The 27831-nt window shown below is 39.8% G+C and overlaps 2 protein-coding genes across 11 annotated transcripts; one reads left to right on the top strand and one right to left on the bottom strand.

The window, feature by feature from the left end:
* Positions 1-114: 114 nt before the first annotated feature.
* LOC113009090 (ninjurin-2-like) lies at positions 115-27831 on the bottom strand. Of its 9 annotated transcripts, none has more exons than XM_026147182.1 (5): positions 27562-27830; positions 3766-3902; positions 3544-3623; positions 3093-3272; positions 115-637 (listed from the first exon to the last, which is right to left on the bottom strand). In XM_026147182.1, the coding sequence occupies exons 1-4, from the start codon at positions 27655-27657 to the stop codon at positions 3118-3120; spliced, it is 468 nt and encodes a 155-aa protein (XP_026002967.1). In that variant the 5' UTR covers positions 27658-27830; the 3' UTR covers positions 115-637; positions 3093-3117. The 9 variants fall into 9 exon arrangements, with proteins under 9 accessions (XP_026002967.1, XP_026002969.1, XP_026002965.1 ...); XM_026147184.1 differs by having other exon boundaries at positions 3109-3272; XM_026147179.1 differs by lacking the exons at positions 115-637; positions 3093-3272 and adding exons at positions 1415-1478; positions 2614-2803 and having other exon boundaries at positions 27562-27831.
* Positions 9984-14839, top strand: LOC113009089 (uncharacterized). Of its 2 annotated transcripts, none has more exons than XM_026147177.1 (5): positions 9984-11349; positions 11450-13415; positions 13714-13872; positions 13954-14007; positions 14437-14839. In XM_026147177.1, the coding sequence occupies exons 2-5, from the start codon at positions 11753-11755 to the stop codon at positions 14682-14684; spliced, it is 2124 nt and encodes a 707-aa protein (XP_026002962.1). In that variant the 5' UTR covers positions 9984-11349; positions 11450-11752; the 3' UTR covers positions 14685-14839. The 2 variants fall into 2 exon arrangements, with proteins under 2 accessions (XP_026002962.1, XP_026002961.1); XM_026147176.1 differs by having other exon boundaries at positions 13951-14007.

Raw genomic sequence — 27831 nt, 5'->3', positions numbered from 1 at the left:
CCTGTTTTACATATCTGATAACATCTGGAAATATATTCCCTTGTCCATTTCCCCCGTCTGGTCACTAGCTGGCCCCATTAGATGAAGGCATTGTGGAAAAAAAGAGCCCAAACAGTAAATTAGAGCTTTTATTGCATTCAAATAAAGTGTGATCTTTAGTGTAAGTCACTGAGAGGGAAATTGTTTTCACATATTTTGATTTCACTGTTTAGAAACATGACAAAGAAGAATGAGTCTTGTGTGTTCTGCTAGAGTTAGAGCTCAACAAACTGGGGACTATACATGTTACATGTAAGGAATGCATACAAATCTGTTAAAATGGATGTGTGCGCAGTCAGTTACCCATGAAATGCCCAAAACCTGCATGAAAAACTCTCTAGTATGAACAAACGTACATTTTAAGCTGTTGCAAGCATGCTTTTATGGTGGCGCAACTCTAAAAGTGCAATAGTTTACACATGTGAATGTGTATATCAGTGAATGCGCATCATAAGCCACGGGAAGTATCCAGTGCTCTTCATGGCAAAGGTACTGATGAACAAATTGATGCCTGAGGTGATGAAGACTATAATGGTGGTTATGTTGTTCAGGTAGTCCAGACGCTTTTGTAGAGTGGAATTGTTCAGGTTCCGACGGCCTGTGTCGCACACACACGCACAAAAACACAATAGAGGAAAAACAGGCATGAGACCAGATGATGACACATTTCTTTTGACCAAAATGCCTTATATATATATTTTTAATCTGCCAAAAGAATAGTATAGATGCAGGCCCAAAATAACAATGTTCAGTAAAAATACAATAAGCCAAGTATAGCTTTCTTTATAATCACTCATTTTATTTAGCTTTTTATTCACAAAGATATTTATCCATTTCATATTTTTTTTTCTATTTTTCTGATGTCAAAGATGTTTTAAAATAAGATGTATATTTAAAATCAAAACAAGCTTTACACTTTTACCGATTAGGCACATAAAAGAAGGGAAGAATACATGTAAAATGCACAGAAAAAGTAGAGACATCTACAATAAAAAAGTACAATATTTGCACAAGCATGTCATTGGAGCAAATAAAACCATGCATGTTTAAATGACAGCTGGTTAAAGTTAAAAATATTTTAGTTCGATTACAGTGTGAGAAATTTGACAAGTGTCTGAATAGGAATTAAGATGCAATGTTTGAACACATGGGATTGTTTTCCAACTTTGTCTTAGGCCAATGTGTCATGCTACTGCACAGATGAAATACTGCTGCAAAGCATGTTGGTGGGTCTGTGCATGACTTGGATATATTTTCATAGTTTTGTGTGTCTCAAAAGTGGAGTCGAGCCAACAGCCAGCGGAAGAATCCGGTCCTCTTGGAGCCGAAGAAGCTGATGAAGAAGTTAATCACTGTGGTGGCGAAGATGATGCCTGTAGCAACGTTGTTCAGGTAGTCGAGTCGTTTCTGATTGGACACCACGTTAAGGTCCCTGCGGGCTGCAACATGCACACACATGCACACAGACAGACACACAAACACACAATTTCAAACATTTCAAACACAACCACCACTCTCACAGTTAACCCATACATACAAACGTTCAGTAATCCAAACAACGGCAATATTGTTGGCTCATCACTCATGCTGCCCTCCATCCTCTTTGTAGTCTATGTGAGTTTGACTGGTTCAGATTTCACTGTAAAACATAAAAACTGAACAGGATTAAACCAAAGTTTGGATTGATGAGCAAGCTCTGTGTTGTGCCCATTGCAGAAACTGGCACTGTGACGCTAGCTCAAAAAGTACACCAGTCCTGTAAGACTTCCTTGTTAAAATGCCCAATGTACGTCCTGGTAACAAAATAACGTTTGGGCTCTACTGAGGTTTTGCATTGAACTTAACAGCAAACCATGTGATGTCATTTGTCTCCATTTTGAAAGTGTGACAAGGTAGGGTCGAATGAATAAGCTCTCAGTCACATAGTCTTAGAGAGCAGTCCGTGACTATCAGGAAATTATCGATCACAGGAAAAATGTAAAAAAAAGACTGGGCTTACAGAACCAGCTAGCTAGCCAAACTTGCTCGCATTGGCTAGCATCTTAGTGCTCCACTTTCTCAACTTATTTTTGTCTAACAAATAAGTCACTTAGGTTTTTTACACCCACCTTTTATATATAGTCTGTGCAAGCAGCTTATTTTAATATATATACCATAAATCTGTGTGTTTTATAATGGTAAACCGCAAAGGATAGAGCTCAAAGATTGCGCAGGAGGGAAAAGTTAGCCCTGCTCCTTCGAACAGAAGCTGCTCACTGCTAGCAAGTAAGCTAATGAGTATATTTAAAAATCAACTTAACTTTACTGGCATGACTGAGAGCTTGCTCCCACTTAGCTCTAAGACTGAATGTTGAAGCAATCTTTGACTGTAAAGTGTGTATACCTTTTAAAAACATTCATTCATCCACAGCCACTGAACAAACAGCTATTATGCTACAGTAATAGCTGTTTGTTCAGTGGCTGTGGATGAATGAATGTTAAAGGGGACTACTTTGTGGCCAAATTTGGTGTGTGCAAAGTTCAACATTTCATCAGCAACATTAATCAAATGTTTATGTTTATCAATGTACATACATTTGTCTGCTTAATCTGTCTCATAGAATAAAGCGCTGAAATAACCATCGCAGCAAGCAGCTGCGCTGTGTCCCAAAGGCCGATTTAATAATGTTGATAATGAAAGTGAGGCAGATGATGCCGGTAATTAGATTGTTCAAGAAGTTCAAGCACCGCTGACAAGAAGGGAGGCGGGTCAGCTCCAGTCGAGCTGCACTCACACATACACACAAATGGAAAATGCATACATACATTGCACACACACATAACCAGAACACAACCATGCAGACAGAAAAAACAGAGACAGACACACACATCTAGTTGGTCCGCTGGCCCAATCCATCCATACTGAACTAAACAATACAATAGTAATATAGTTGATTAGTTAGTGAGTTGGACAATAGGTTACACTGGCATGTGTTATGATTGTGTGCTTGTGTGACCACAACCTAGTTATGTGGGTCAGAATCTGTTCTTACTTTCTAAACAGGTGTACATACTAGAACCATTGCCTACGTTACACAGTCAGAAATGCATCCTGGCAAAGAGGCCAGTACGTTCCATCCCGAAGACAGTGATGAAGATGTTGGTGACAAAGACGAGGAAGATGGTGATGGTTAGGGTGTTGTTCAGGCTGTCCAGGCGCTTCTGGTTGGCTTCTTCATTGAGGTCTCGCCGGGCTGCAATGCACATATACAAACACATACCAAAAATAGCAACAAAACGAGAGCATAAAGTGCAGGGAACCATCGTGTTTCTGCAGTTCTTGCATATAAAATGCATTAGATTGCTTATGGATTTTATACCTAAAGCCACTACCTTTAAACCTGCACTAGCTGTATTTGACTACAAACAAGTGTCAGTAAATTAGTGTGTTAATATGATGGGTTAAAAACATGGAAGATGGATTTCTGAGTCAGAAGATGTCCAGCCTAAATCTATAATGCCTACCGATTATGATGATCAGGATTCCAGCCACTATCTGAAGAGCCAGGGAAAAGGAAATGAGCGTCAGAACAGCGGCGTAATACCTAGAAACGAAAAGGAAATGCAATGCAAACAAAAGGATAGTGAATAGATAATATTTTTGGCAAACATAAATGTGATCATTGAGAAACAGCTCACAGGTAAACAATTACGGTTTTGCCTTCTTCATATGTACATATATTGTACCTGTAGCCTGCACCCTGTTCAATGACTGTCTTCATGTGTGTAATGTTAGCCAGGAACAAGGCGATGTCCAGCATGCCTTCAGCTGCTGTTTTCTTAGTAGCATACAGGTTCATGTTCAGGTTGGAGGCTGAACCACCCTGCAATAGAGAGACACAGATTTCAAGTGGGTTATCTTACAATTTGTATCCACACACTTCTTTTCAAGTAAGTAGAAGTATAAGAGTGTAAGATACTGATGGCAAAATGCAGTCCCAAATATTCAGTCATTTGGTTACTAAATACCAAGCCATGCTTTTTACAAACTACATTTAAACTCATTCCATCCATTATAATGCAGCAGGGATCTTACCTTGTAATACAAAACGTTTTCAGATAACTGTTGTCATGAATTGGTGCTATTTAAACAACACTGAATTGGATTCCTTAAAATGATCTTCTTTTAAAGTTATCAGAAATTATTAAAAATTTAACTCAGTAGCGTTCAAACACTCATCTCACCCCCAAACAATTAATCAACAAATATAAAGAGCTAAGACAAATACTGTACTGAACATCATTTTCTCTAACAAGTAACTGGCCACAAGAGGGCAGTACAGACCAAGGATACGGTTACAGAATAATCTATTATATTATTTATCATATTCAATATTTGCAACCAAAGGAAAACCAGAGATATGATGAGTGGGAAAGTTGGTATATTGAGTTCATCTGATACTCTATGCAATCTATTAACAGACAAATTAACTGTTTGAGAACTGCAAGAGAAGAAGAGCATTAGGCAGTTTGTGGCTCATGTTTCATAAATTGAAATTGTGTGCATGTGTGTTGATGTACGGTTTTCTGTGCTTCTGTGTTACTGCAAATCTTCTTATCTCCCCAGGACAATGATTTGGTAGAGCAGCAGGAGATGAGTTTGACTAGAAAAGGAAGAATCGGCCTGGTTTCGTGGTTTTGGCAATTTGGCAATAAAAACGGTGTGTGTGTGTGTGTCTGTGTGTGTGTCTGTGTTTACTTGAATAATCATTGCTATGAGGACCTATTTGAGATTTAAACCATTAAGGCGAGGACAGATTGAGTGGTCTTTCCTTTCCTTTAAAGGACTATTCAGAGGTTTGGATTTGGTTTTAAGGTTCAGGTTTTAATTACACTATTACACTATTTGGAGAGCTTAGAATGTGCATTACCATCTTTATAAAGGTAGCAATAGTGAGCGTGTGCAGTGAGATGAGAAGAAATGAAAACACGAGGCATCATTACGTTACTGTATGACTCACAGCACATATAAAGGGCTAAAATTTTCTAGATCTAATTGTCCTGCTATAGAACACAGACTGCAGATGCACATATTGGATTACATAAGACTTATCTATATACTAAAGTGCTCTGTTCGCAAATGGATGGCTGTGTGTATGCATGTGTACCATAAATCTGTTTTTCTTCAGCCTGCATAGAAAGAGAAATGCACTTAGGGAAGACATAGATCACATAAATGAAGTCAGTCATATTCACACTAAGGGCACATTGCACCTCATGACCTCACTGTGCTTTAATGTGCTTTGCTGCTCCAAAATAAACAGCGCTGACATTGTACATGTGCAGCAATTGTTAACACTTCAGCTCCTCTGTTTGCGCCGCGTCTGTTTTTATAATCACCAACCAATTGCGACTGATATTAATTTCAGCTTTTAAGCCATGTATATTCCATATACATGTGCATTAAGAAGGGTTATAGCAAGTATCTGACTTTATAGACACACTCACAAGGCCTTTCATTAGGTTTAAATGGCCTTTAATGCAACCAGCAAGTTACATGGTAGTGACTTACAGAAAGGCAACAGTAACTCAAATAACCACTCGTTACAACCACGGTATGCGGAAGAGCATCTCTGAACACTCACACAATGTTGAACCTTGAAGCAGACAGTAGTCAAGACTGCCTAAACCAAGACCAAGACAGTCGGAGTCAAGACCAAGACAAAGTCGAGATGAGACCAAGACTGAGACAGAGACTTAAAAGTCTTTAAACTGCAGCCAGATGCTGCTTCGTTTACGGGTGTCAGGCATATTTATGTGTTTTTGCGATGCACTCGCACAGCCCTCCTCACCGCTGTCTACTGAGTCACTCACTTACTGAGAGGACAGACGCACGCTCCACTTGACTGTCACGTCTCTCACCCTCTCTGTTTTTGACATAATGATATTATCCTATATCCTCGCATGTGATTGGCCACAATATGGAGGAATTGGAGCATAGCTGAGCCACTGTGTGAGAGCTGAGCAGCGAAAGGAAATGAAGTGAGGAGCCGGCTCTCGCTCAATGGGAGTCGACTCTTCTGATTCACTACAAAGCACTCTCTAAGCACGGCTCTTAGAGCTGATGCTTTTGCGCATGACACATTATCGAACGTTATGCTGTGTGTCATGGATACTGTTGACTCCAAATCTCCCGACCACTATGTCGCTCTGAGACAGCAAGACCGAGACAGCGAGACCAAGACCACGTAAAAGTGGTCTCGAGACAGAGACCAACTCTAGCAGATAGGCTACAGCAGCAGAAGACCACACAGAGTGAACTAAAAAAAAGGAAGCCGAGGCTACAGTGTGCAAGGACAATCCACCAAAACTGGGACAGCAGAAGATTTGAAAAATATTAAGTGGTTGGATGAGTGTCAATTTCTGCTGATGTATTTCTGCTGATGTAAACAACATGCAAGCGGTGCTTGATCCTGGCTTGTATCATGTATGCTACCTGTAGTAGCAGCTGTGTGATAACATCATGTCAATATGGACCAAAACCTCTGAGCAATGTGTTGAGCGAATGCTTTTAGGAAGCAGTTAGTCTTCAATGTGATGATCTTTTGTTGGTTATATATATAAACCATCTTCATCAGGCTCATCTCTTCCTCTCAGGATGATATTACTATTATAATCTATCACAGGCAAAAACTATTGCATAGATCATGGTAAAGCATGACATGGCCACGGTCAAGCCACAAACCCAGTGCTGTAATGCTATGCAGTAATAAACACTGGTTTTGACACCCTCTAGTGGAAATTATCTGTTATTGAATAAATGTGGTGTGTTTTGTTGCCATGCCACAAAATACATAATAAATCATGTGGAAATCATAACAATAGCAAAACCTGTTCCTATTTTTATAAGTAATGGCATAATTTAGGCTCGGGGGGGGGGGGGGGGGGGTGAATGCCCTGCAGCATTGGACTTCAACCCAAGAGAAAGCTGTTAATAGCCTGTCCTTTTTAAAACATAATTCCATAAACGTAACCACTTGTTTATTATCTTAAACCCAACAATGAATCTGAACAAAGCAATCTTCTGAACTGAAATGTTTGTAGCTCTGCAAAAGCCAAGAGCCAGCACACCCACACCACACAGGCCTTTGCCAGATGTGCTGCCGTGCAAAAGTAAGCAGGGCTCACATTGCTTACTCTCTCTTTCAACACACCTTTAAAATAAGTGAAGCTGGTTTCAGATTTGTCCGCTTTTGATGAGGTGGTCAGAACACAGAAATGTTTGGATGATCGTAAAAGCCTGGCAGCAGTCGCTATCACGCTGTTTTGCCAGTTTGCTGGCTCAGTGAACATATGGAAACGCTCCAGAAGTTGTAGAGTAGGTGCACTCTGAAGGATGTAAACACAGCGTTCTTAAAGGTCACATGTTTAGGTGTCTTCCTTGCATTCTGACCACAACTGCTGCTAGCGTAGCCATTGTGTTTACATCCTCTTCCTTTCCTTTCACTCCACAAGTTCTGGATGTGTTCCTTCTGCATGGAGACGGCGATTTGCAAGGTGCGCTTTGGTAGCAAATAGCTTTCACTGACACTGTTCATATGAGGTCTGTGGCTTCTCATAACTGTGCTGCTGCAGTTTCTCGAGCAAGCTGTTGATGCTGACATTTCGGTTCAAGTGCCGCAAACCAAAACAAACTGTCCTTTCACCAATGAGGAAAAAGTAGCTCTGTTTTTACTCGGTATTTTTGAATATACTTTACATTGCACTTTATCCAGATGTTTACCAATCCCAGGATATAAAGTCTTGAAATGTTTCTGTGGTTGGCAGTTTATCTGTCATAATGTTGTGATTTTCATCAAAATAGTGCCTGTGGTGTACTTTAGTGCTCAAAGCTTGATTTCATCCTCTGGTACATTTTCATCCAGACTGCGTAGATCTCCGAGAAACTACTCGGCAATTCCCAGAACTGTAAGACTGTCAAAACACCATGAGCACATGTACCGCAGCTTTTCTGTGTTTAAGTGTGTGTGTAAGAGAGAGAGAGAGAGAGAGACAGAAACTTGGTAAGAGTTAGGAGAGAGAGCACAGAAAGAGAGAGAAGCACAGGGTGGGTAGTGAGGAAGTGAGAAAAAATATGCAGCATTGGAAAGAGCAAGATGGGGAAAAAATATGCCTGTACACTGGCATTTTTCCATTTTTTTCTCCTTTGGGGACTCGTGGTCGCACTTTATCAACATCAGCCTTGGGAGTGCTGCCAAAACACACACACCCACACACACACAAACACACACACACATAGACGCACACCACAACCAAAACATTGGAGTGGGCTATACAGATTTACTTACCATGTGTGTTCATTTAGTGTAATGTCTCTCTAAATGTACTGACTGCACTTTTATCATTCTTAATCTGCAGTTATCTTTATTTATTAACACTGAATGATAGACAGTTCTTTTAACTGTTGTTTCACACACGGAGAGAAGTCCTTATTTGCAGCAAGGTTTAGGAGAAGCAGTTCGATGAGGTTAGGACAGTTGGACACATTTAGGCTGTAAAGCTGATCTGAGACAAGCGTCATCATGAAGAACCAAGATTTTTTTTCTTTTTTTCATGCAGAATTATTGAAAAAATACTAAAACACCATTACACTGCCACTACCAGCCTGAACTGTTGCAGGATCAAGCTTGAATTTTGTTTACACTAACAGAAACTGAGGCTCATCAGACGAGTCAGTTTATTCCAGTCTTCTGTTGTACAGTTTGGGTGGTTTGTCTATACCAGTGATGTCCAAACCCAGGCCTCGAGAGTCCTGCAGGTTTTCCATGTGTCCTTGATCCATCACAGCTGATTTAAACTAATCATTTGATTTAGGTGTGTAGACCCAGGGTGATATCTAAAACCTGCAGGACACCGGCCCTTGAGGTCTGGAATTGGCCAAGCCTGGTCTATGCGAATTGTAGCCTTGGTTCCTGTTAGCTGACAAGAATGTTACTCAGTGTGGACTTCTGCTGCTGCCCATCTGCTTCAAGTTTCAACATGGTGTGTGCTCAAAACTGCTCTTCTGCATACTTTGGTTGTAGTGAGTGGCTATTTGAATTACTATTGAATATCCCAGCAGATCAGCAGTGTTTGAAAGAAGGTCCTGAGTTCGACTCCACTGCTGGCACCTTTCTGTTAGCGGGGCTGGGTAATTGGTAATTCCAAATTGCTCATAAGTGTAAATGTGAATGGTTGTCTGTGTACCTAGATTTACCCTGCCTCTCACCCTAAGGTAGCTCCAGCCCCCTCCCATTGCCCTAATAAGGATAAGTGTAATAAAATGGATGGTGAAAACATCTTTCTTCTCCATGGTCTATGTTCAGTTTTAATTCAGAAAGTTGTCTCCAAGCCTAAATGCACTGATTTGCTGTCATGTGATTGCTTGATTAGATATTTGCCTACCTAATAATGTGGCCGAGTAAAAACTTGGCATGATGATACAGAAGAAGAAGTTTACCAGAGTTACTACAATAAAAATATTCAAGTTATTTCATCAAACATTTCCTATGACATTTTAATGAAAAACAGAATTTTGGCTGTTTTGTGGATCTCGAAGAATATTCTTGTATTCATTGTGAGCCATAAATAACAATTTCACTAGCTGGGCCCACGTCCTCATTTTAGGTTTGACAGCGTTTTAGGAGGTAAAGGTGATACTTGGACATGAATTGAGCTGCGGTTTGGGAAAGGCCTCGAAGGGGACTGGCAACGGCTCCCCGGCCTGGCAGATCCCCGTGTACTAAATAGAAGTGAAGAAGTTAAAGAATTGAAAAGGGGAGGGAGGGTGGGGTACGTAAACGAGAATGAACAGCTTGCAGAAATAGTGGAACCTATACAGATAAGAACTGGAAGGAGATGGTTAGACAGAGGCGTGATCCCACTCCAGAAATTCTTATACATAATGTCCAAAAGAATTTGGTTCTGCAGGTGGTGACCACAGACCACTTCTCAGCACCTATGCTTTCTGGCTGATGTTATGGTCACTTTTGAATGCTGGCGGTGATTTCATTTTAGTGGTAGCATGAGACAGTCTACAACCCACACAAGGGGCTCAGGTAGTGCAGCTCATCTAGCGTAGCACATCAATGTGAGCTGTGGCAAGAAGGTTTGCTGTGTCTGTTAGTGTAGTGTCCAGAGCATGGAGGTGCTACCTGGATGTGGAGTAGGCCATAGGAGGGCAACAACCCAGCAGCAGGACCGCTACCTCCACCTTTGTGCAAGGAGGAACAAGAGGAGCCCTGCAAAATGACCTCAAACAGGCCACAAATGTGCATCTGTCTGCTCAAATGGTCAGAAACTGACTTCATGAGGGTGACTTGAGGGTCCAGCATCCACAGGTGGGGATTGAGCTTACAGTCCAACACCATGCAGGATGTTTGGCATTTGCCAGAAAACACAAAGTTTGGCAACTTCAGCACGGGCACCCTATGCTCCTCACAGCTGAAAGGAGGTTCAAACTGAGCACGTGACAGTCTGGAGATGCCGTGGGGAATGTTCTGCTGCCTGCAACATCCTCCAGCATGATCATATTGGCAGTGGGTCAGTAATGGTGAGGGGTGGCATTTCTGTGCCTGCCAGAGAGCCTGACTGTCATTGGGTAACAAGATGAGGTCCTCGGACCCTTTGTGAGACCACATGCTGGTGCATTTGGCCCTGGGGTCCACCTAATGCGAGACGACACTGGGCCTCATGTGGCTGGAGTATGTCAGCAGTTCCTCCATGACAAAGGCATTGATGCTATGGACTGGCCCGCCTGTTCCCCAGACCTGAATCCAATTGAGCACATCTGGGACATCATGTCTCACTCCATCCACCACAAACTGTCCAGGGGTTGGCAGATGCTTTAGTCCAGGTCTTGGAGGAGATCCTTCAGGAGACCATCCGCCACCTCATCCCGAGCATGCCCAGGCATTGTAGGGAAGTCGTACAGGCATCTGGAGGCCACACACATTCAACTACACACTTTCATGCCACTCAACTACCTAAAGAACAAAGTATTTAATAAGAATAATTCCTTCATTCACATCTGGGATGTCCTTTTTTGGGGGGGGGAGGGGGATTAGCAGTGTATGTGTAGTCATTAAAATATCCTTAATGTGAACAGTTTTGTTTTTTTTTGTTTTTTCAGCATTTGACATTACTGCAATGCTTTGACAAAAAACTACTTCACTTAAATAGAACTGCAAAGCTAAATTAAGTCTATCAAAATGTGTTTCAGTTTGTTTAGGGGTCTGGCACAAATCTTGCCTTGCAAAATTGGCAAATCAGAATTGCCACCAGTCAACACAGGTGTGTATCCCATTCATATTTGGCTTGACTTTTTTTCAGTTTATTTTTTACCTGTCTAAAGTATTGATCAATTAAAAAAACTTTTGTTCTTACATTCCAGAAAGAAGAAATTTCTGAATATTCAGGGGAGGATGGATTGCCACATTCAGTTCTGGATCAAATATCAAGCGATGATGATGGCAACCACAGCATATCAGAAGAAGAATATGTGCCAGATTCAGAGTCATATGATGAAGATTCAGATGAAGACATCTCATTATTGCCAAGCACATCAAAAGGTCTGCTATGCCAAGATGACATCTCCAAAGCGCATGAACAATCAGATTCAACGAATTTAATCCACAACTTGACAAAGGACAAGCCACAAGATAAAAGTGAGCTTTGCGAAACTGAATCAGAAAAAATGACTTTAAGTAAAAGAAATTACTGCTATTTTTGTGGCAAACCACAAGCTAAAATTTCCCGCCACCTGAAAACGCACAAAACGGCTCCTGATGTTGTGCATGCATTTTCCCTGCCTAGAGACTCAAACGAGCGTAAAAGTCTGTTAGAGAAATTGAGAAATAAGGGAAATTTTAAGCATAATGCTGCAGTTTTGCATGGTGGAGTGGGACCACTGAAAGTGAAGAGAAGACCCAAGATTAAAGCAGTAGAGGGAAAGTTTGCTCATTGCTTTTATTGTCAAGGGATGTATGTTCGCAAGGATCTTTGGAGACATGTCCGCAGATGTCCTAACAAACCAAAAGATGACACGGATAAAGAACCTGGAAGAACCAAAGTACTCGGCCTGGCTTTAACTCTGGAGTCTCAGTGTTATCCGCAGGTGTCAAGTGGAGTCTGGAAGGTTCTTGCTGTTATGAAACAAGATGAGATTGCCTCAGCTGTGCGAAATGACTTTACTGTTATTCAGTTTGCCCAGTCCCTCTACAATAAACATGGACAAGACCCTACAAAGTATGATTATATACGACAGAAGCTTCGTGAAGCGGGACGTTTGTTGTTGTGTCTGCGCACAGAATTCTCAGTGCATAACATGGAAGAAGCTATTAAGCCTGCTAATTTCCAGAGAGTTGTGCAAGCAGTAAAGAAAGTTTCAGGTTTTGATGAAGAGACACTGTCATACAAAACTCCAAGCCTTGCGCTGAAACTGGGACATACACTGCATAAAATGTCTGACATTATCCATTGTCGTGCCCTCATGACAGAGGATGAAGCCCTAATCAAGTCCACTGATGCGTTCAAGAAGTTGTATGTCTCCAAATGGTCTGAGATGGTGTCTCACCGTGCCTTGAACACATTGAGTGAGGCAAAGTTTAACAAGCCATCAACATTGCCCTTTACAGAAGATGTTCGGATTCTCCATCACTACCTTCAAAAATCTGCAGAAAGTGCCTTTTGCAGCTTGGAGAACGAAGCCACAGCTCAGAATTATGCCCAACTTGCACAAGTTACACTCTCACAAATCATTGTGTTCAACCGAAGACGTTCTGGAGAGGTTTCAAAGATGCGCCTCAAAAGTTTTCTTGAAAGAGACAAAACAGCACTCCACACAGATGTTGCCATGGGGCTCTCAGAAATGGAACAGAGACTCTGTAACTATTTCTGTAGAATAGAAATAATGGGAAAAAGGGACAGAAATGTTCCAGTTCTGCTAACACCAAGCATGCTGGATGCTCTGTCACTACTGGTTAGTAGGAGGCCTGACTGTGGTATTTGTGCCACTAATATCTACCTCTTTGCAAGACCCCGATCAATGAGTCATTACAGAGGAATGGACTCCTTGCGTGTTCATGCACACCAGTGTGGAGCAAAGCAGCCTGAGTATCTAAGATCGACACAGCTCAGAAAACATGTTGCCACACTCTCACAAGTCCTTAATTTGAAAAACAACGAACTTGATCAGGTTGCAGATTTCCTGGGTCATGATATCCGCGTTCACCGCGAATTCTACAGATTACCAGTTCCCACAACACAGCTGGCCAAGATTTCCAAACTGCTTTTAACACTGGAAAAAGGACAACTTTCCCAGATCCAGGGGAAATCACTGGATGAGATCAAAATAGAAGGTTTGTATTGAAAGGAGCAAATATTAGGGCAGTAGTTGAATATTATGCTTTATCAACCGAATTAAAACCTAAAAGCACAGACCATTCTGTTAAATGTCCATGATTTAAGGTTCTTGAAGTCTATTGTTTCATCACTTTGCAACATTTGGCAAACTGCAGAGTGGTGGCCTTAAATAGTAAAACTATGTACTATAATTTCCAGTATTTGTTCTGTATTTTGTCATATCTCGTTGTTAATGTGAGGTTTTTGGGGGGTTTGTGTTTGGTTTTTTGGGGGGGTTTTCCCACAATTTCTCAGATGAAATTGCATTAAGTGATGCTGAAACAAAGGACAGTGAGAGTGAATCAGATGATGATGACACAGCACTCACAATGTTGGCGTGTGGCACCAGTGAGCCTGTACATGCAGTAGCTGATTCCACAAACACAGCGCAGCTCCAAGACACTGTAGATTGTGGTAAGTTACCACTAGCTTGGTTTCTGTGGATAAAATGTTTGTTACAAATATTAAAACTTAATCAAATTGTGTAATCAGCAGATGAAGGACCACTCACAATGCCTGCAGCAAGTGAGACTGCTGCTCCCTCTGAAGGTAAGGGGTGCAGTTGGTTCTCTAAGCTTATTATTGTTTCATCACTTTGCAACATATGGCAAACTGCAGAGTGGTGGCAAAAAGTCACTTGGATGAGTGACAAAATGTTTCTCCCACTGAAAACGCTACGTCCAGATTAACAGAATCAACGTTTTGGGATTTACTTACCTGGATGATTGAGCATGCATCAAGAGACTTTTATTCAACTTTTTATTCAGTCTTTTATTCACAGCGGAACACTAAATGTCTCATTTTAGAAATTTGATAAATTTTCAAAGAGAATTTTAGCTCGTTTTGATATTGATGGTAGCAACACATTTCAGAAGTTAGTACAGGGTAGCATCCATTCTTTTAACCACCAAATGTTTTTTGTTTTTTTTGTTTGGTTTTTTGTTTGTTTTAACTACTACTACTTTATATATCTTCCAGAGAAAAATGCTGCTCAATCCCACAATTCCCGAAGAGCTCCCAAAAACATGTGGTCCAAGGCTGAGGTTGCTGCAGTGATGAGGCATTTTAAAGACCACATAAACAAAGGGAAACTAGCCACCAAAAATGAATGCAGTCATTGCAAATTGGTAGAAGATCCGGTGTTGGCAGGAAGAACAGTTCAAAACATAAGAGATTTTGTAAGAAACAGAGGATTAACTGCAAAAAGGCAGAAAAAAATGAACTAAAATAACTGTTTAGAGAGCTGTGGTTTTACATCTTGGTCAGATTGCCAATTGTTGTTAACACTGATGTTCTGTTTAAAGAAAAAAAAGTTCTTGTTAAATACAGAAGTAGTTTGTATTTCATAATTTTTACATTTAATTTATTTAGGGTTTTTTTTGACGGGTTATATTTAAAATAAAAAATTATAAATGCATATTTTCTCCCCTTAATATTTACCTTTAAACTATTAAAATTCATTTTAAATGTTTTTAATTTTTCTGTTTTCTATATTTTTATATTTCTGTGGGAAGCGTGGGCATTTTTGTCCATAGATTTCTTTTTTTATTTATGGTTAAAATTAATGTTCAGATCCAAGAACACTAATAAAATGATGTTCCAGTAATCCTGTGTCCTGTCAGATGTGTATTCATGGTAATGATGAGCTATTTACATATTACATCATTGTCCCTTTAAAGACCCAATATTGTTTTTTTTGGACCTCATAAAACACATTGTTGTCAAGTGGACAATGTCTCCAGAAAACACAATAGAGTCTGGTTGGTGTGTATCAGTGTATCTAGACTTCTATAGGGAGTGTATGAGGTCTGAAGTGACCCAAATTTTTTTCAGATTTTTTCGAACACTTTAACCTCGCTCCCTTGGCTCTAAGTCCTTTCAAAAGGGTAGTCCACTTAAACCACCACCGGGCGGATTGACGTAGTATAGTCCCGCCATACCACATAGACCCGTATGTATGTGTGTGTGTGTGTGTGTGTGTGTGTGTGTGTGTGTGTGTGTGTGAAGAGGATTTATGGCTGGGTTCAAGAAGTTATGGATGTTTGCTGTCAGTGAAGAGGTCAAAGTTTCAGTTGGTTTTGAAGGATATTCTTTAAGCACACACACACACACACACACACACACACACACACACACACACACACACACACACACACATAAGTGACCAAACACCAGTCTGGGAATTTATTTAGGTCCTCTAAGGATCATAAATGTGATATATATGTTTGTTCAGAGTAAACTTATGTGGAGAAAAAAAACAATAAATATCCCAGGAAATCTAATGTGTGTGGTTATGAGCATTTTTTTTTTAATAAAACAAATAGGAGCACAGCAATGTGCTTGTTAAAACAGTTTAGAGTGGAAGAAAATGCCTACATTGTATGCTTTAAAGGAGCATAAAATCAACATGTGTATAACTAATTTATTAACAGTAAAACCTAAAGTCTGCAGCTTTAAAACATTTAAATGTGGAATATTTTTGGGAAAACTACATAACTGCTTAATAAAAAACAGTTTTCCTAGCGGTAAGAGAATATCATAACAGTTGCATTGACTCGTGGCTTTACACAGACAACAGTTATTAAGTGGGTGCCTTTGTTTCACACTTAGCATGATCTCATAGGGCTGAGCTCAACAATAGTCCCATGAGCACCACATACACCAAGGGGCATCAGTGACAGAGCCTGGATGAGGTAAGACTGACCCTTGCCTGCCGCCTGCACTTTCGTTCTTTCCCTGAATCACTGCTTTCCTGCCCCCAGTTTTTTTCTTTAAGCACAGATAATTATATGACCTCACAACAATGTACTGCATTACAAACTAAAACAAGAGTTGTTTAAACAGAGCTTGAAGTCGTCCTAATATCCTATCAAATCACCAAATTTGTGTACAATTGAAAAATCAACCAAACATAAACAAATCTAAACAAAAAAAATGAAGTCACCTCCTGTCCTCAGAACCATTTTCCCACTTGGACGAAATGTAAACTAGCTCAGCAGTCCCCGAACTTTTTTGTACCATGGACAAGTTTAATGTCAGACAATATTTTCACAGACCGGATTGCGGATAAATACAACAAAATAAAATGATATGACCAAGATAAAAACGGTGGTATTTTGTAAATATAATAATAAACGTGAATTCACTGTGTAGTTGTGTAACTTTATTTGCAGCGTCCTCCTGAAATACGACAACAGCATTGAGAGTAACATCCTCCTCTTTGCCCCTTAATGCTCTCTGGTCGCTATGGTAACGTGTAAATATTTCTTTCAAAATAAGACACACAACTACAACACGGGAAAAGACCCAGGGAAACCGAGTTAATGATAAAAACCCTGAAAACTATACATGTCACACCCGAGCCTCAACTCTCGCGGCCCGGTACCAAATGACTCATGGACCGGCACCAGTCCGTGGCCCGGGGGTTTGAGACCGCTGGACTAGCTAATCCAGGTAAATTGTTGACTATGTAACTATTCAAAGATGCAGAGCAACATAAGAACTTATTTGCTTTGATTCATTTAATAACCTTAACTCTACATGTATGCTGTTTTTGACCTCTATGCTTGGCAAAAGTAGCTCACCCTTTAGAAACTAACTACTACAGTATGTCCACCAATAAGTGGCAGCTCTGTCTGTCTGTCATTTGGTGCTGGGTACATAGCACTCTACAGTTGAGAAATAAATGAACAATATACTAGAGGTGGAGGTTTGTGTGTTGCCTATTAATGCATGACTGCTATTGTTTGCCTTGCTTTGCCCTGACAGTGTTCCACTGGGGCAAGCAAGATGAGCAGTGCTTGTCCATTGAAATCTAGACATGACTTAAAAATACAATGAAAGTGATCTCTCATCCTCATTCTTAATGAGTTTTCTGTTCCGTAAGCTTCTTTCGTTGCCTGTTTGTTACATCCTCTAGATTACAGCTACCTTGTGGCAACAATTGGCTCTGACCTCTGGAAGCAGAATTAACTTTGCTTGCCTTGGATTCCACTAAAGTCTGTAGCACAGGTCGATTTTCATGTTTGTCTCCCATCAAACATTATTGTCCTGCTGTGTCCAGCTGAAGAAAACAGGCAAGTTGAATAGGTGCAGACTCAACCAGCATTTTCAGATTATCATGTATAAGAAATCACTTGGTTGACTGAGTGTAAGTTTATCCATCAATTTTGTTAATACAACATCTTTCTTTTTCATTGATATTTTTAATTGCCCTGTGTTGGTTAACAATTTTACACAGTGCTCAAGCCTTTTAACTCAGCTTCAACTATTTTTGTGAGTTTCTTAAAAGATGTTTTGTTTTTCTTAATGTATGGTTTACAATTGACTGACAAGATTCCCAATTCGGTCCCTGGAGGAGACACAAATTCCTTTGGCGTTAAATCAATTGTATGAACTGTGGTGTCCTCTTGTAAATAATAGAGCAGGCAAAATAAACTTTTGTACTATAGATTCAAAAGAATCTTTCGTATCTATACTGTGCAATTATAGAATTCCATGGGTTCATTGTTTCTGTCACGCTTTGAATATCCAAGATATTTATCAAGTCGCATTTCCAAGGACGCTGCAAAATTAGCTAATTCTAACAAAGAAAAACAAACAAGCCCAAAAAAAAATGCCAGTTTCATATTTGAAGACGTGGTAGTGCCAATGCTAGGTGAGTAATGAGAAAACGAATAACAATAAAGTTGCAGGATTTATAATCTAAAAGGTGGGTTAGAAGACAACTAAACCCTAATATAGCTGAAGAGGAGGAGGTGAAGTATAGAGTTATTAAACGTCTGATCTATCCTCGATTGAAATGTTTATTAAGAGTCACTTTAGAGTTGTATTTTTCCATTGTTTTGATTCAAATAAGTGCAGACAAAGAACCCTATCTCACTGGGACTCTTAACTCTGCACACACCTCTGACAGTAGCACGTATGAACACAAACAAACTGGCAGCCATACAAGCTTGACCAGAAACATTCAGGGCTGGGTGTTTTTCCCACACAAACTTTGTCCAGTCCAGTGACCTACTACTCATGCTGGAGGAAAGGAAAACACAGATAAAGAGAGGTCTGTATTTACCTCTACTTCAACCCTCAATTAACATAAACACACACATGCTCACGCAGACACATGCGCCGCCCTGGCCAGCAGCCCGGCACACAGCCATGCATTTCATCAACAAAGATGAAATCAGATTCTCTATGTGTGTTTGCATGGCCCGAATTACTTTTTCTTTTTCTCTACATGCCAAGCTGCATCGCCCTTCAGTCCTACTTCTTGCTTTCTCATGTGTTTTCTATCACTTCCCTCTCTTAAAGAAATAGCTCAGCCTTTTGGGGAAATATGTTTATTCGCAATCTTCTGCGATAATTAGATGAAAGGTTCTGGTTCACTGTGCATCAATAAACACAAAGGCTTTGTTCATCACAATCCCTACCACATGCAGCCTCTTAAGTATTGCATATGTTGTTTTTATGCCTATTTTTACGTTAATGCTTTTTCACAGATCTGTGCATATGTGGGTATCTCTATATTTATGTGGCAACAATTTGAGCACAGCACACATCGTGCAGGCTGCAGGCAGCTCAAATATAGTTGAATATAGTTGTAAATGCTGCAGAGAAGCAATACATAATTCCTCGAAAATGTTTTTATGAGAAGGGTGTGTACACAGAGCCTGTGAGAAGACTGGCGTACGGATTTATAAGCCTGGTGTTCATCTCTGATTTATGTTCATCTCTGTGTGTGCATGCATGACTTAGTTACTGTGAGTTACTGTCCCTGCAGGGAACCCTCGGCATTGGGGGGGGGGGGGTTCCTGCTTTTTCTTGGCAACTATGACTGGAACAAGTGGATGAAGAACAAAAGTCTGTCACGAAACTCTTGGCCTTAAAGCTCCTATTAATGATTTATTTCTCATGTAAAAATCTGCTCAAATTTTTAAAGATGCTTGTTGGTTACTTTGACAAACAATGTCTTCATGAAATATGTCAAAACAGACGAGTCCTAATATACAAAGACTTTAAATCCCACTGAAGTGGAAGTAAAACGGTGGACTTGTGTGTGTCATGAGAACACTTGTGCCGTACATCTGCCTTTTTTCAGTGTGACACTATAATTGTGGGTTTAGGGAATAGAACAAAACAGGAGACAGACCAACTGGTCCTTGTGTGATAATTTAATTGTTTATATGCAGTTGGATCTAAAGTTTCATCTGGTATCACTCATCTTGCCCTTTTTTTTGTACACATACTCTCTTTAACGCTTTTGAGAGAACCTTTTCTCACACACACACACAAACGAACTCATGCACACATGCACGCTCGCACACAAAAATTGGGCATGGCTCCTTTTAGAACTGTTTTAGATTCAAACTGAGTTATCTGTCATTTCCCCTGCAAAATGAAAAGAAAACACAGTATCCCCCCTGGACAGAGAAGAGAGGAAGAACAAGAATAGAGAGAAATGAAAGGAGGAATAGGGTAACAAGGAAAAATGGAAGAAAAAGATGAGGGAAAGACAGAAAAGGATGGTGGTAAATCACACAGACAAGGACAAGTATGATGTATTTTCTAATTCAAATAATATTTTCAGTGGTAGACGATCAAAGCAGATATGCAGATAATGGGCCCATATCCTGCTTTCAGGTTGTTTCTCTTTCTTATAGTGTTTTATATAGCAAAGTCACAAAGGCTAATGTCAACGCCAAAGGTATTACTCTCACGAACAAAAAACACGGCTGCTGAATCGTTTGCAATGCCATTTTATAAACAGCTTATTTGCATCACTTTTTCCTGCATATGAGAAATTGGTGAGACACAAGATGGTTTGGCTTCCAAAGTAGAAGTACTAGGACTGTAATAAAAAGTGGTTAAAATTTACTCAAGTTTAAAATATACTTTTTGTATTTTAAGTGTCTTAATAACAGTCTTTGTCTTAACTAAAGTAAATCGGGTTGGCTTGCTGTGTAAACTAAAGCATTGGTCTATGAGAGCTGCAAATCATTGCATTCTTTTTTCTTTATATTTTCACAATGTCTCAACTTATTGGAATCGGGGCTTATACAATACGAGTGATTACATGTTTAGTTACCCCTGAAGGCTACCAACTATGTAAGACATTTGCATAATACAGCTGCTTCACTGTTTTGTGTCCAGGCCATGCTGCTAATCTAGTCTCAGCCAAATGTGACAAGAGCAAACACCAGCATTTTCTAGTACACCTGGTATCTGAGGAAATGAAGACCAATTAGATTAATTTATTTTATGATTTTCCGACACTAGTTTGAAACCCATAACCAAGGATTCAGTGTGTACTATTATTACTGTTAAACTACAGTGAAATATAAAATTGGTCTGTTGCATTTCTTCATATCCTCTATCAAGGTCCATCCATCCATCCATCCATCCATCCATCCATCCATCTTCTTAACCACTTCTCCAATTCTGGTCCATGCAGGAGGGGGAGCGGCTGGAGTCTTTCCCAGCTGTCATATTTTAAGAAGAGGGATAACCCTGGACACGTCAACAACAATTCACATCCACATTCACACCTGCAGCTAATTTAGAATAACCAGTTAACAAGAATGCCTTTGGACTGTGGGAAGCAGGAGTACCCAGAGAGAACCCACACAAGCACTGGGAGAACATACAAACTCCACACAGAAGAACATACAAATGCAATCTAGATCTGCATCAGAATTTAATTAGTTCTCTCTTTGTCCAAGTTCCATTGCTGCCAAATTTAATAAAAATTTGGCTTAATAGTTGTTGCACAATCGTGCTGACAGATAGACAAACAGCACCGGAAGCTCTGCTTAGCCGCACGTTTTTTCCTTGACCTTGGAGAAGGAATATATCCTTGTAACAGAAGCAATTTTGGAAATGGTCCTGCATGAAAACACTGAATAAACCATTGGCTTCTACAGGAGTCTCTTTTTGAACTGGGTTTGATCTTGTTCTGGGAAAGTAAATAAACAATGAGTTATTTTTCCCTGTTATTGTAGGATATCATTTGACTGCTTTAGCAGCTGAACAAATGTCCTCACATGGTTGACTCAATGACTGCAAGGAGCCCAGGTCCTGTGGCTACAAAACAAGCTCAAATCATCCCCCCTCAAATCATCACACCATGCTGACAGGTGGTAAGAGTTGTTTCTGCTGATATGCTGTGTTTGTAATGCTGTGCATTATGGCCAAGAATACTGTAACTGATGTCTTGTGATTTGCTCAGATGCAGCTTTGCAAAGTCCTGTCTTTTTAAGAGAGGAGAGGCATTCCCCTGGTAACCCTTTAAAACAAGCCATACTTGTTCAGTTTTTTCTACTTGTTTGGTCATGAACTTTAACAATTATCATGCTAAGTAAGATCTGTAAAATCTGAGATCTTATTTTAAAAATGTTCTGAGCATTGCATAGTCTGACACCCAAACCAGCAAACTACCAAAACGGCCATGTTTGAACCCAGACATTAGAATTTTTCACCTCTAGTTCCCTTATTTTAAAGAGAGTTTTTAAATTGGGTTTTTGGTTAGATGTCTGTGATTAACAAACGCTTTCACGTTCACATTTAATTCTACAGTTTTATAACTAAATTTAGATTTTTTTATGTCTCCCAGAAAAGGTCTCTGATAATAAGTAGCAAGAGATAAGAGAGGCCTGGATATTCAAGGTTATGACGACAAAAACAATGATTGCGTGTCATCTCTGAAACTGGTGGTATAGTTCATTTATAGATTAACCTTCATCTATGACAATGCCATTTAAACTTCAAAAAATGTGGTTTATAAAAATTATCTTGCTAAAAAAATTTCCTAATCTGTTATCTTCTATCTGTTATCTACCCTATTGCAACTGACAAATCGTTGCTGATGCACCATGTAATAAGCTTTTTAAAAACAAGTCGCTTTGGACAAAGTTGTCACATATTCTGTGCTGTACCATGTAATTACAAGCTACTCACACTCTATTGTACACTCTACTTGCACACATATACAATGGAAAAGAATGTGACCCACAGTTTGGTTACACCTATTACACAACACGAGTCATTAAACAACAACAGTCATTCCATTTCAGTTAAAGATGAGGCTCGGCCGGGCGTCAGATGACGGTTCCTAGAATTACAGAGACATGCATGCACTCTCATACTTCACACCTACACTCAGAATGTAACATTTGCCATGTAGGGGCCAAGAGGTGGTTACACGCACAATCACAGACATGCACACAGACTTGTGTTTCCATAACTTTAGAGGCCATTATACTGATTTACATTTCTAATCAACTGTGTACTCGTAGTATTTAACCTAGCTTTAACCCAACTATGATGGGTTCTTGCTTTTTGAGCCCATAAGGAAGACACTTGTGCAAATAAATGTAGATCTCCCCAATAAGTTATTGCTGTGATTTGGCACTATATAAATAAAATTGAACTGATGTGATGCATAGCTCAAGAAACAAGAAAGACAAAGCAAAAACAAAGTTTTGTGATATAGTCCTTGTTATATAGACACTACAGTAATGTACACTCTGCATATTTTGTTTTGAAGAAGCCAGACTTTCCTGGAATTTTTAATGTGGTCTTGAGCAATAGCTCTCATCTTTTTTATATATATATTTGCTGCTTTTCCACGCGTTTTCAGTCCAGTTCTTGGACCTGATCATTGTCAGATGAATGATTTTGTGTTTACTAAACCAGTGTAACAGACAACCTAATGAAGCAACTTATCTAACAAAGAACTTTATCTTCAGGAACTTTGTTAATAGCCTGTCACAATTTTTTTTCTTTAGTTGAATCTAAAAATCTCAAGATAACACAGTCTGACAGGTGTAAAACAGTATTTATGAGTCAACAAGGAGTTTTCCCAAAGAGTTATTGTCTAGGACTTAAGCAAACTAGTCAAGTGGAGGACAAAAGAAGAGGTGACAGGCCTAAAAAAAAAATCTACAGCAGATGAACCGTATCTGAAAGTCATGTCCTTAAGAAATAGGGGGGGAAAATCCAGCAAAGACCTGACACAGGACTTGAGAGATGCATCTGACCCTTCAGATGATTCATCTACTGTTCACCACAGCCTCAGAAAAGGTCTCAGTGGAAGGGTGGTTGCCAAGAGGCCATTCTTAAGGAAAAAAAACAGGGAGAAAAAGCTGAGGTATGCCAAGTTACAAAACCTGGAATGAATGCAGAAGAATATGGTCAGAATTCGATTCACCACGCAATATCATGGAAAGTATCTGAAAGTGTCTGATTGGCAGGATGTTCCTTTTTCAGCATGATAATGACCCCAAGCACACTGCCAGGGCAGTAAAGTCGCACCTGGACAGAAGAACACACAAGGGAATCCTATCAGCCATGTGAATAATGTTGAGCCTGGACCTCGACATTGTGTAAGCAGTGTCAGATCATCTCGGCAGAGAATGGAACAAAAGGAAGCCAACGTCCAAAAAAGACCTTTGAAAGATGTTCAAGAAGTCTGGAGAATCACTTCTGAAGACTACTTCAAGAAATCAAAGGAGGCTTGCCTAGAAGAGGCAAGGCTGAGTTGAAGAATAAAGGTGATCATACCAAATATTGACTTTCAAGCTAGTTGTAAAACCTGTTTTTGCCTTAGATAATGTATTTTATGTACGTTTGCACGTTTTAATAAACTGTCGCACCTACTAGGGTGACTCAAGAATTTTTCATAGTACTATATAAGACACATGCAGACCTCCCTTATTATATTTAATCTTTGGTAAACTAATATGTATATTACTACTATTTTCTGTGATTGGCGTGCAAGACTTGCTCTGAAGTGACCTTTCTTTCCTGACATCTACCAAAGTCAGTTGATGGCCAGCTCAGGCTTGCTCACATGATTTTACACTTCTCTGAAATAATTCTTATGCCTGTGTTTCAATTTTCACTTTTTGCATTATGTCCTCACACTAAGATATTGATGCCATTTCTATGTCTGTAAAAACACTATGAAAGCTGAATGTCACCACTGAATAAGCTAGAAATCCTTGAAAAAGCATGGAAGGTTTAATCTATAAGTGTAAAATTTAGCAATGTTGGTAACCAAGGAGATCCATGGTGTTGGAAGAACAGCAACATTTTAAGTGTTTACACCAAATTCTAGTCTTTAATGTCTGCTTTAAGGTTATTTTCACTTTATTGATTTCTCCAAGTAATCTTAAGAGCTTGTTCACAATCAAACACTAAAAATAAGAGGGTTTTTTCTAATCACTAAACATACTGTGACCATCCTCCTCGAACAGTGTGGTCATTCTCTTTCTTTGAAACATGAGTGCCAAGCTTGGAGAGGCCGTGTGATTCCTCCTAATTCTGTATTGGCGCTCCACACCCTCTTGCTGTGCTCTATACATAGAGAGTGACTTAGAGGTGTAAAGCTTTCACACCATGGAAATAGATTCATCATGACAGGCTCACAGAGACACTGAATGAAAGCCTCATAGATCTAATTTCAGAAAATAATATGCTTCTCTTTGGGGAAGCTCTCACTCTGAAGCTATGCTACTGCATTATATCAGGATATTGTGACGATGTCATGAACTCAAAGACCAAGAAATCCTTCTGGGTAATAATTCTGTATCAACAGTCCTGTTTTATTCCACAGTAGCATATATGAATCTAAATCTCAACCAAAAAGATCCCAGCAATTCCTCAGCTCTACTACCTTATTGTGGATAACATTATGGAGGCCTGGAGCCTATTCTAGGAGCAGGGATAGGTCAGTAGGTAGAGTAGTTTCTCCATGATTGGAAGGTCGGGGGTTCGAATCCACTGAACGGCTATCCTGAGCAAGGTACCGTCCCTACTCACTGCTCCCCGGGCGCTTGCTTAGTGGCTGCCCACTGCTTCACTGAGTGAATGGGTCAAATGCAGAGAAAAACAAGTAATTTCCCCACGGGGATCAATAAAGTATACATTATTATTATTCTAGATGACACTGAGCAGGAGGTGAGGTAAAGCCTGGACAGGTGACTACATGGATGACCACCTACTGCCTATATCAAGCTCAATTTATAGCTATTTTTTTAATCACATGACAAAGATATTCTGAGTGTGTCTTGAGACAAATTCAGATGATGGTCAGATGTTTGCTCCGTAAACACTAAAAGCACTGTGTGTATATCTGACAACCCTTATTTGCCAACATTTTTCATTATTCAATTCAATGATGCAATTTTTTGCTCTTGTCGCTGCTGACGACTGCAACTCGCTGAGCCTGGTTTCGCTGGTTATTTTCCCCTGTTAAAAGAGAGCTTTTCTTTCCCACAGTCACAAAGTGCTTGCACAGAAAATTTAATCTGATTGTTGGGGTATTTACTAGAATACTGTAAAGTATAAAGTACCTTGATGCAAGTGTTTTGATTTTAAACTGGCTGTTGGCACAACACAACAAATACATATGACATGAATAAAGGCATTAGCATTAGTCATATACACACAGACCACAAGTTTGAGCTGGCATAACATACGGGATGCATATTGTGCTGAAAGAGTGAGTTCTTAAACACACGCTTCCTTAAACACGCATTCATGTGCACGCATGCTTTGGTAAACTTGTTTCTGCTTTACTGAAGATCCCACATTTCCCTCCTTGTGTCTGTCATCATATAATTATGCCACTATGGTTCAAATGAATAGTTCCGGGGAGGACTTGACATCTGCAGATATACATTAAAGTGATGTTATTATCACTGGAGTCACTATAGTGGCAGAACGTGGCCAAATGGTACTGTACAGGTTCTCAGCTTATCCAAACAAGTCTTTTTCTTCTCTCTCTTCAAGCCTTCCTGTCTTATTAGTTGCTGCTAATATATTCACATTCATTCATATTCATAACCCGTGCTACAGATATGCTGAATACCATTTCAATAAACTGTAACATTGTTCTCTGTTTAACTGTTATCAGATTACGACTTATCAAAACAGAACTGGTGAAAAGTCAAAGAGTGTGTTATGAATCTCAGTTTTATGAATAAACAGTACAAGCATTCATGCTACATTTGGATGTGGTTAGCAGGCAGATAACCTATGAGATAGAATAAAGTTGTCGCTAATGTGATAACAGTAGGGGGTCACCGAAAAGGACATTTACTGTCTGCGTTGAAAAAGCATGCATTTCCAAAAATGTATGTACAAAAAGAAGCAAACAGCACTTTATTTAAGATCCAGAATTCTGCTTATCTCATTGAGAATTTTACACACATCATTTACATACCAAAATGATGTATATACAATAAATTTATATGTAATATGGACATTTACATATGCTGATGAACTGAGCAAATACCCTGTCTTCCACATCTATCACTGTCTCACACACACTCATGCACACAAACACACACAGCTTGTCTTAAGTAATCCCACTTTGTTCACTGGAGACTGTGTAGCTAAAAATACTGTGCCAGTAACTGATAGCTCTGCTGGTTGATGTGGAGGAACCCTGTTACCTCTATTACAGACCAGCAGAAGACACCAGGAACAGTTATGTAAATATCTATAACTTCTGTGAAATTGAGGCAGATGATTATTTGAAAAAAGAAGCTTCAATCTTTTTGAATAAAATCCAAAATATTTGTGAATAAACTAAATGTAGCTTAAATTCGTGTGTAAAGTATGGGAATATCAAAAAATAAATGCAACCTCTAAAAACTCCAATTATACTACGACCCCTTTTCTATCTCTATATTCGTGCATACCTGTTTCTTTGACCCACAGCTACTTTAAAAGGTATTATTAACCTTTGCACCCAGGCCCTAATTGATATTTGATGGATGCTGTAGTTGTGTCTTAGTCTTGGGATCGAGTACAGGCACTTAACCTAACCAAGAGAACCACAGGGCAGCCTTTTGATCCTCAGCTCTCACACAGGCAGAACATACCACAGCTTTGTGGTAAAGCCAAGATAGAAGCAATGATTCAGAGTAACAAACTCTCAGGACTAAGAAAAAAGTCAGATTAAAGAGTGAGGGAAATAGGAACTAAGGAAGAGGGTGAAATAAAAGGAAGGCAGATAGGAAGGCAATGCTTTTGCTTAATAAAATAAGCAATTCATCTATAGTTATTTATAAGTTTTTCTGCCTTTTTAAGTATACTAACCTGAAGGGGCCCGCTGGCTGGCATGGTGGATCTCAGCGATGTCAGGTCGATGTCTCGGCCCTGCTCTCCTCTCTCGGTCTTTCCCATTCCCTGCATAATGAGGCCCGTTGAGGAGCAAGCAACTAAACACAGTACACCCTTGAATGCTACTCTCACAGCAGTGAAAATACTAATGCAAGAGCGGCAGTGGTCGTTGTGAAGGGAAATCACCCTGGACGCCAGGCACAAGGCAAGCCCAGGGTGGACAACAGAGGGACAAACAAACAGCTT

The sequence above is a fragment of the Astatotilapia calliptera genome, chromosome 17 (assembly GCF_900246225.1).
Source record: "Astatotilapia calliptera chromosome 17, fAstCal1.2, whole genome shotgun sequence".
NCBI classification, from domain to species: Eukaryota; Metazoa; Chordata; class Actinopteri; order Cichliformes; family Cichlidae; genus Astatotilapia; species Astatotilapia calliptera.
This window is presented reverse-complemented; position numbering and strand designations above follow the sequence as displayed.

Coding starts and splice junctions, on each gene's coding strand:
- LOC113009089 (XM_026147176.1), top strand. CDS start 11,753: ATGACTTTAAGTAAAAGAAATTACTGCTATTTTTGTGGCAAACCACAA. Junction 13,416..13,713: donor GGATGAGATCAAAATAGAAG/GTTTGTATTGAA, acceptor ACAATTTCTCAG/ATGAAATTGCATTAAGTGAT. Junction 14,008..14,436: donor GACTGCTGCTCCCTCTGAAG/GTAAGGGGTGCA, acceptor TATATCTTCCAG/AGAAAAATGCTGCTCAATCC.
- LOC113009090 (XM_026147179.1), bottom strand. CDS start 27,657: ATGCAGGGAATGGGAAAGACCGAGAGAGGAGAGCAGGGCCGAGACATC. Junction 3,903..27,561: donor CAGCCAGCGGGCCCCTTCAG/GTTAGTATACTT, acceptor TCTCTATTGCAG/GGTGGTTCAGCCTCCAACCT. Junction 2,804..3,543: donor AATCCTGATCATCATAATCG/GTAGGCATTATA, acceptor GTGTGAGTGCAG/CTCGACTGGAGCTGACCCGC.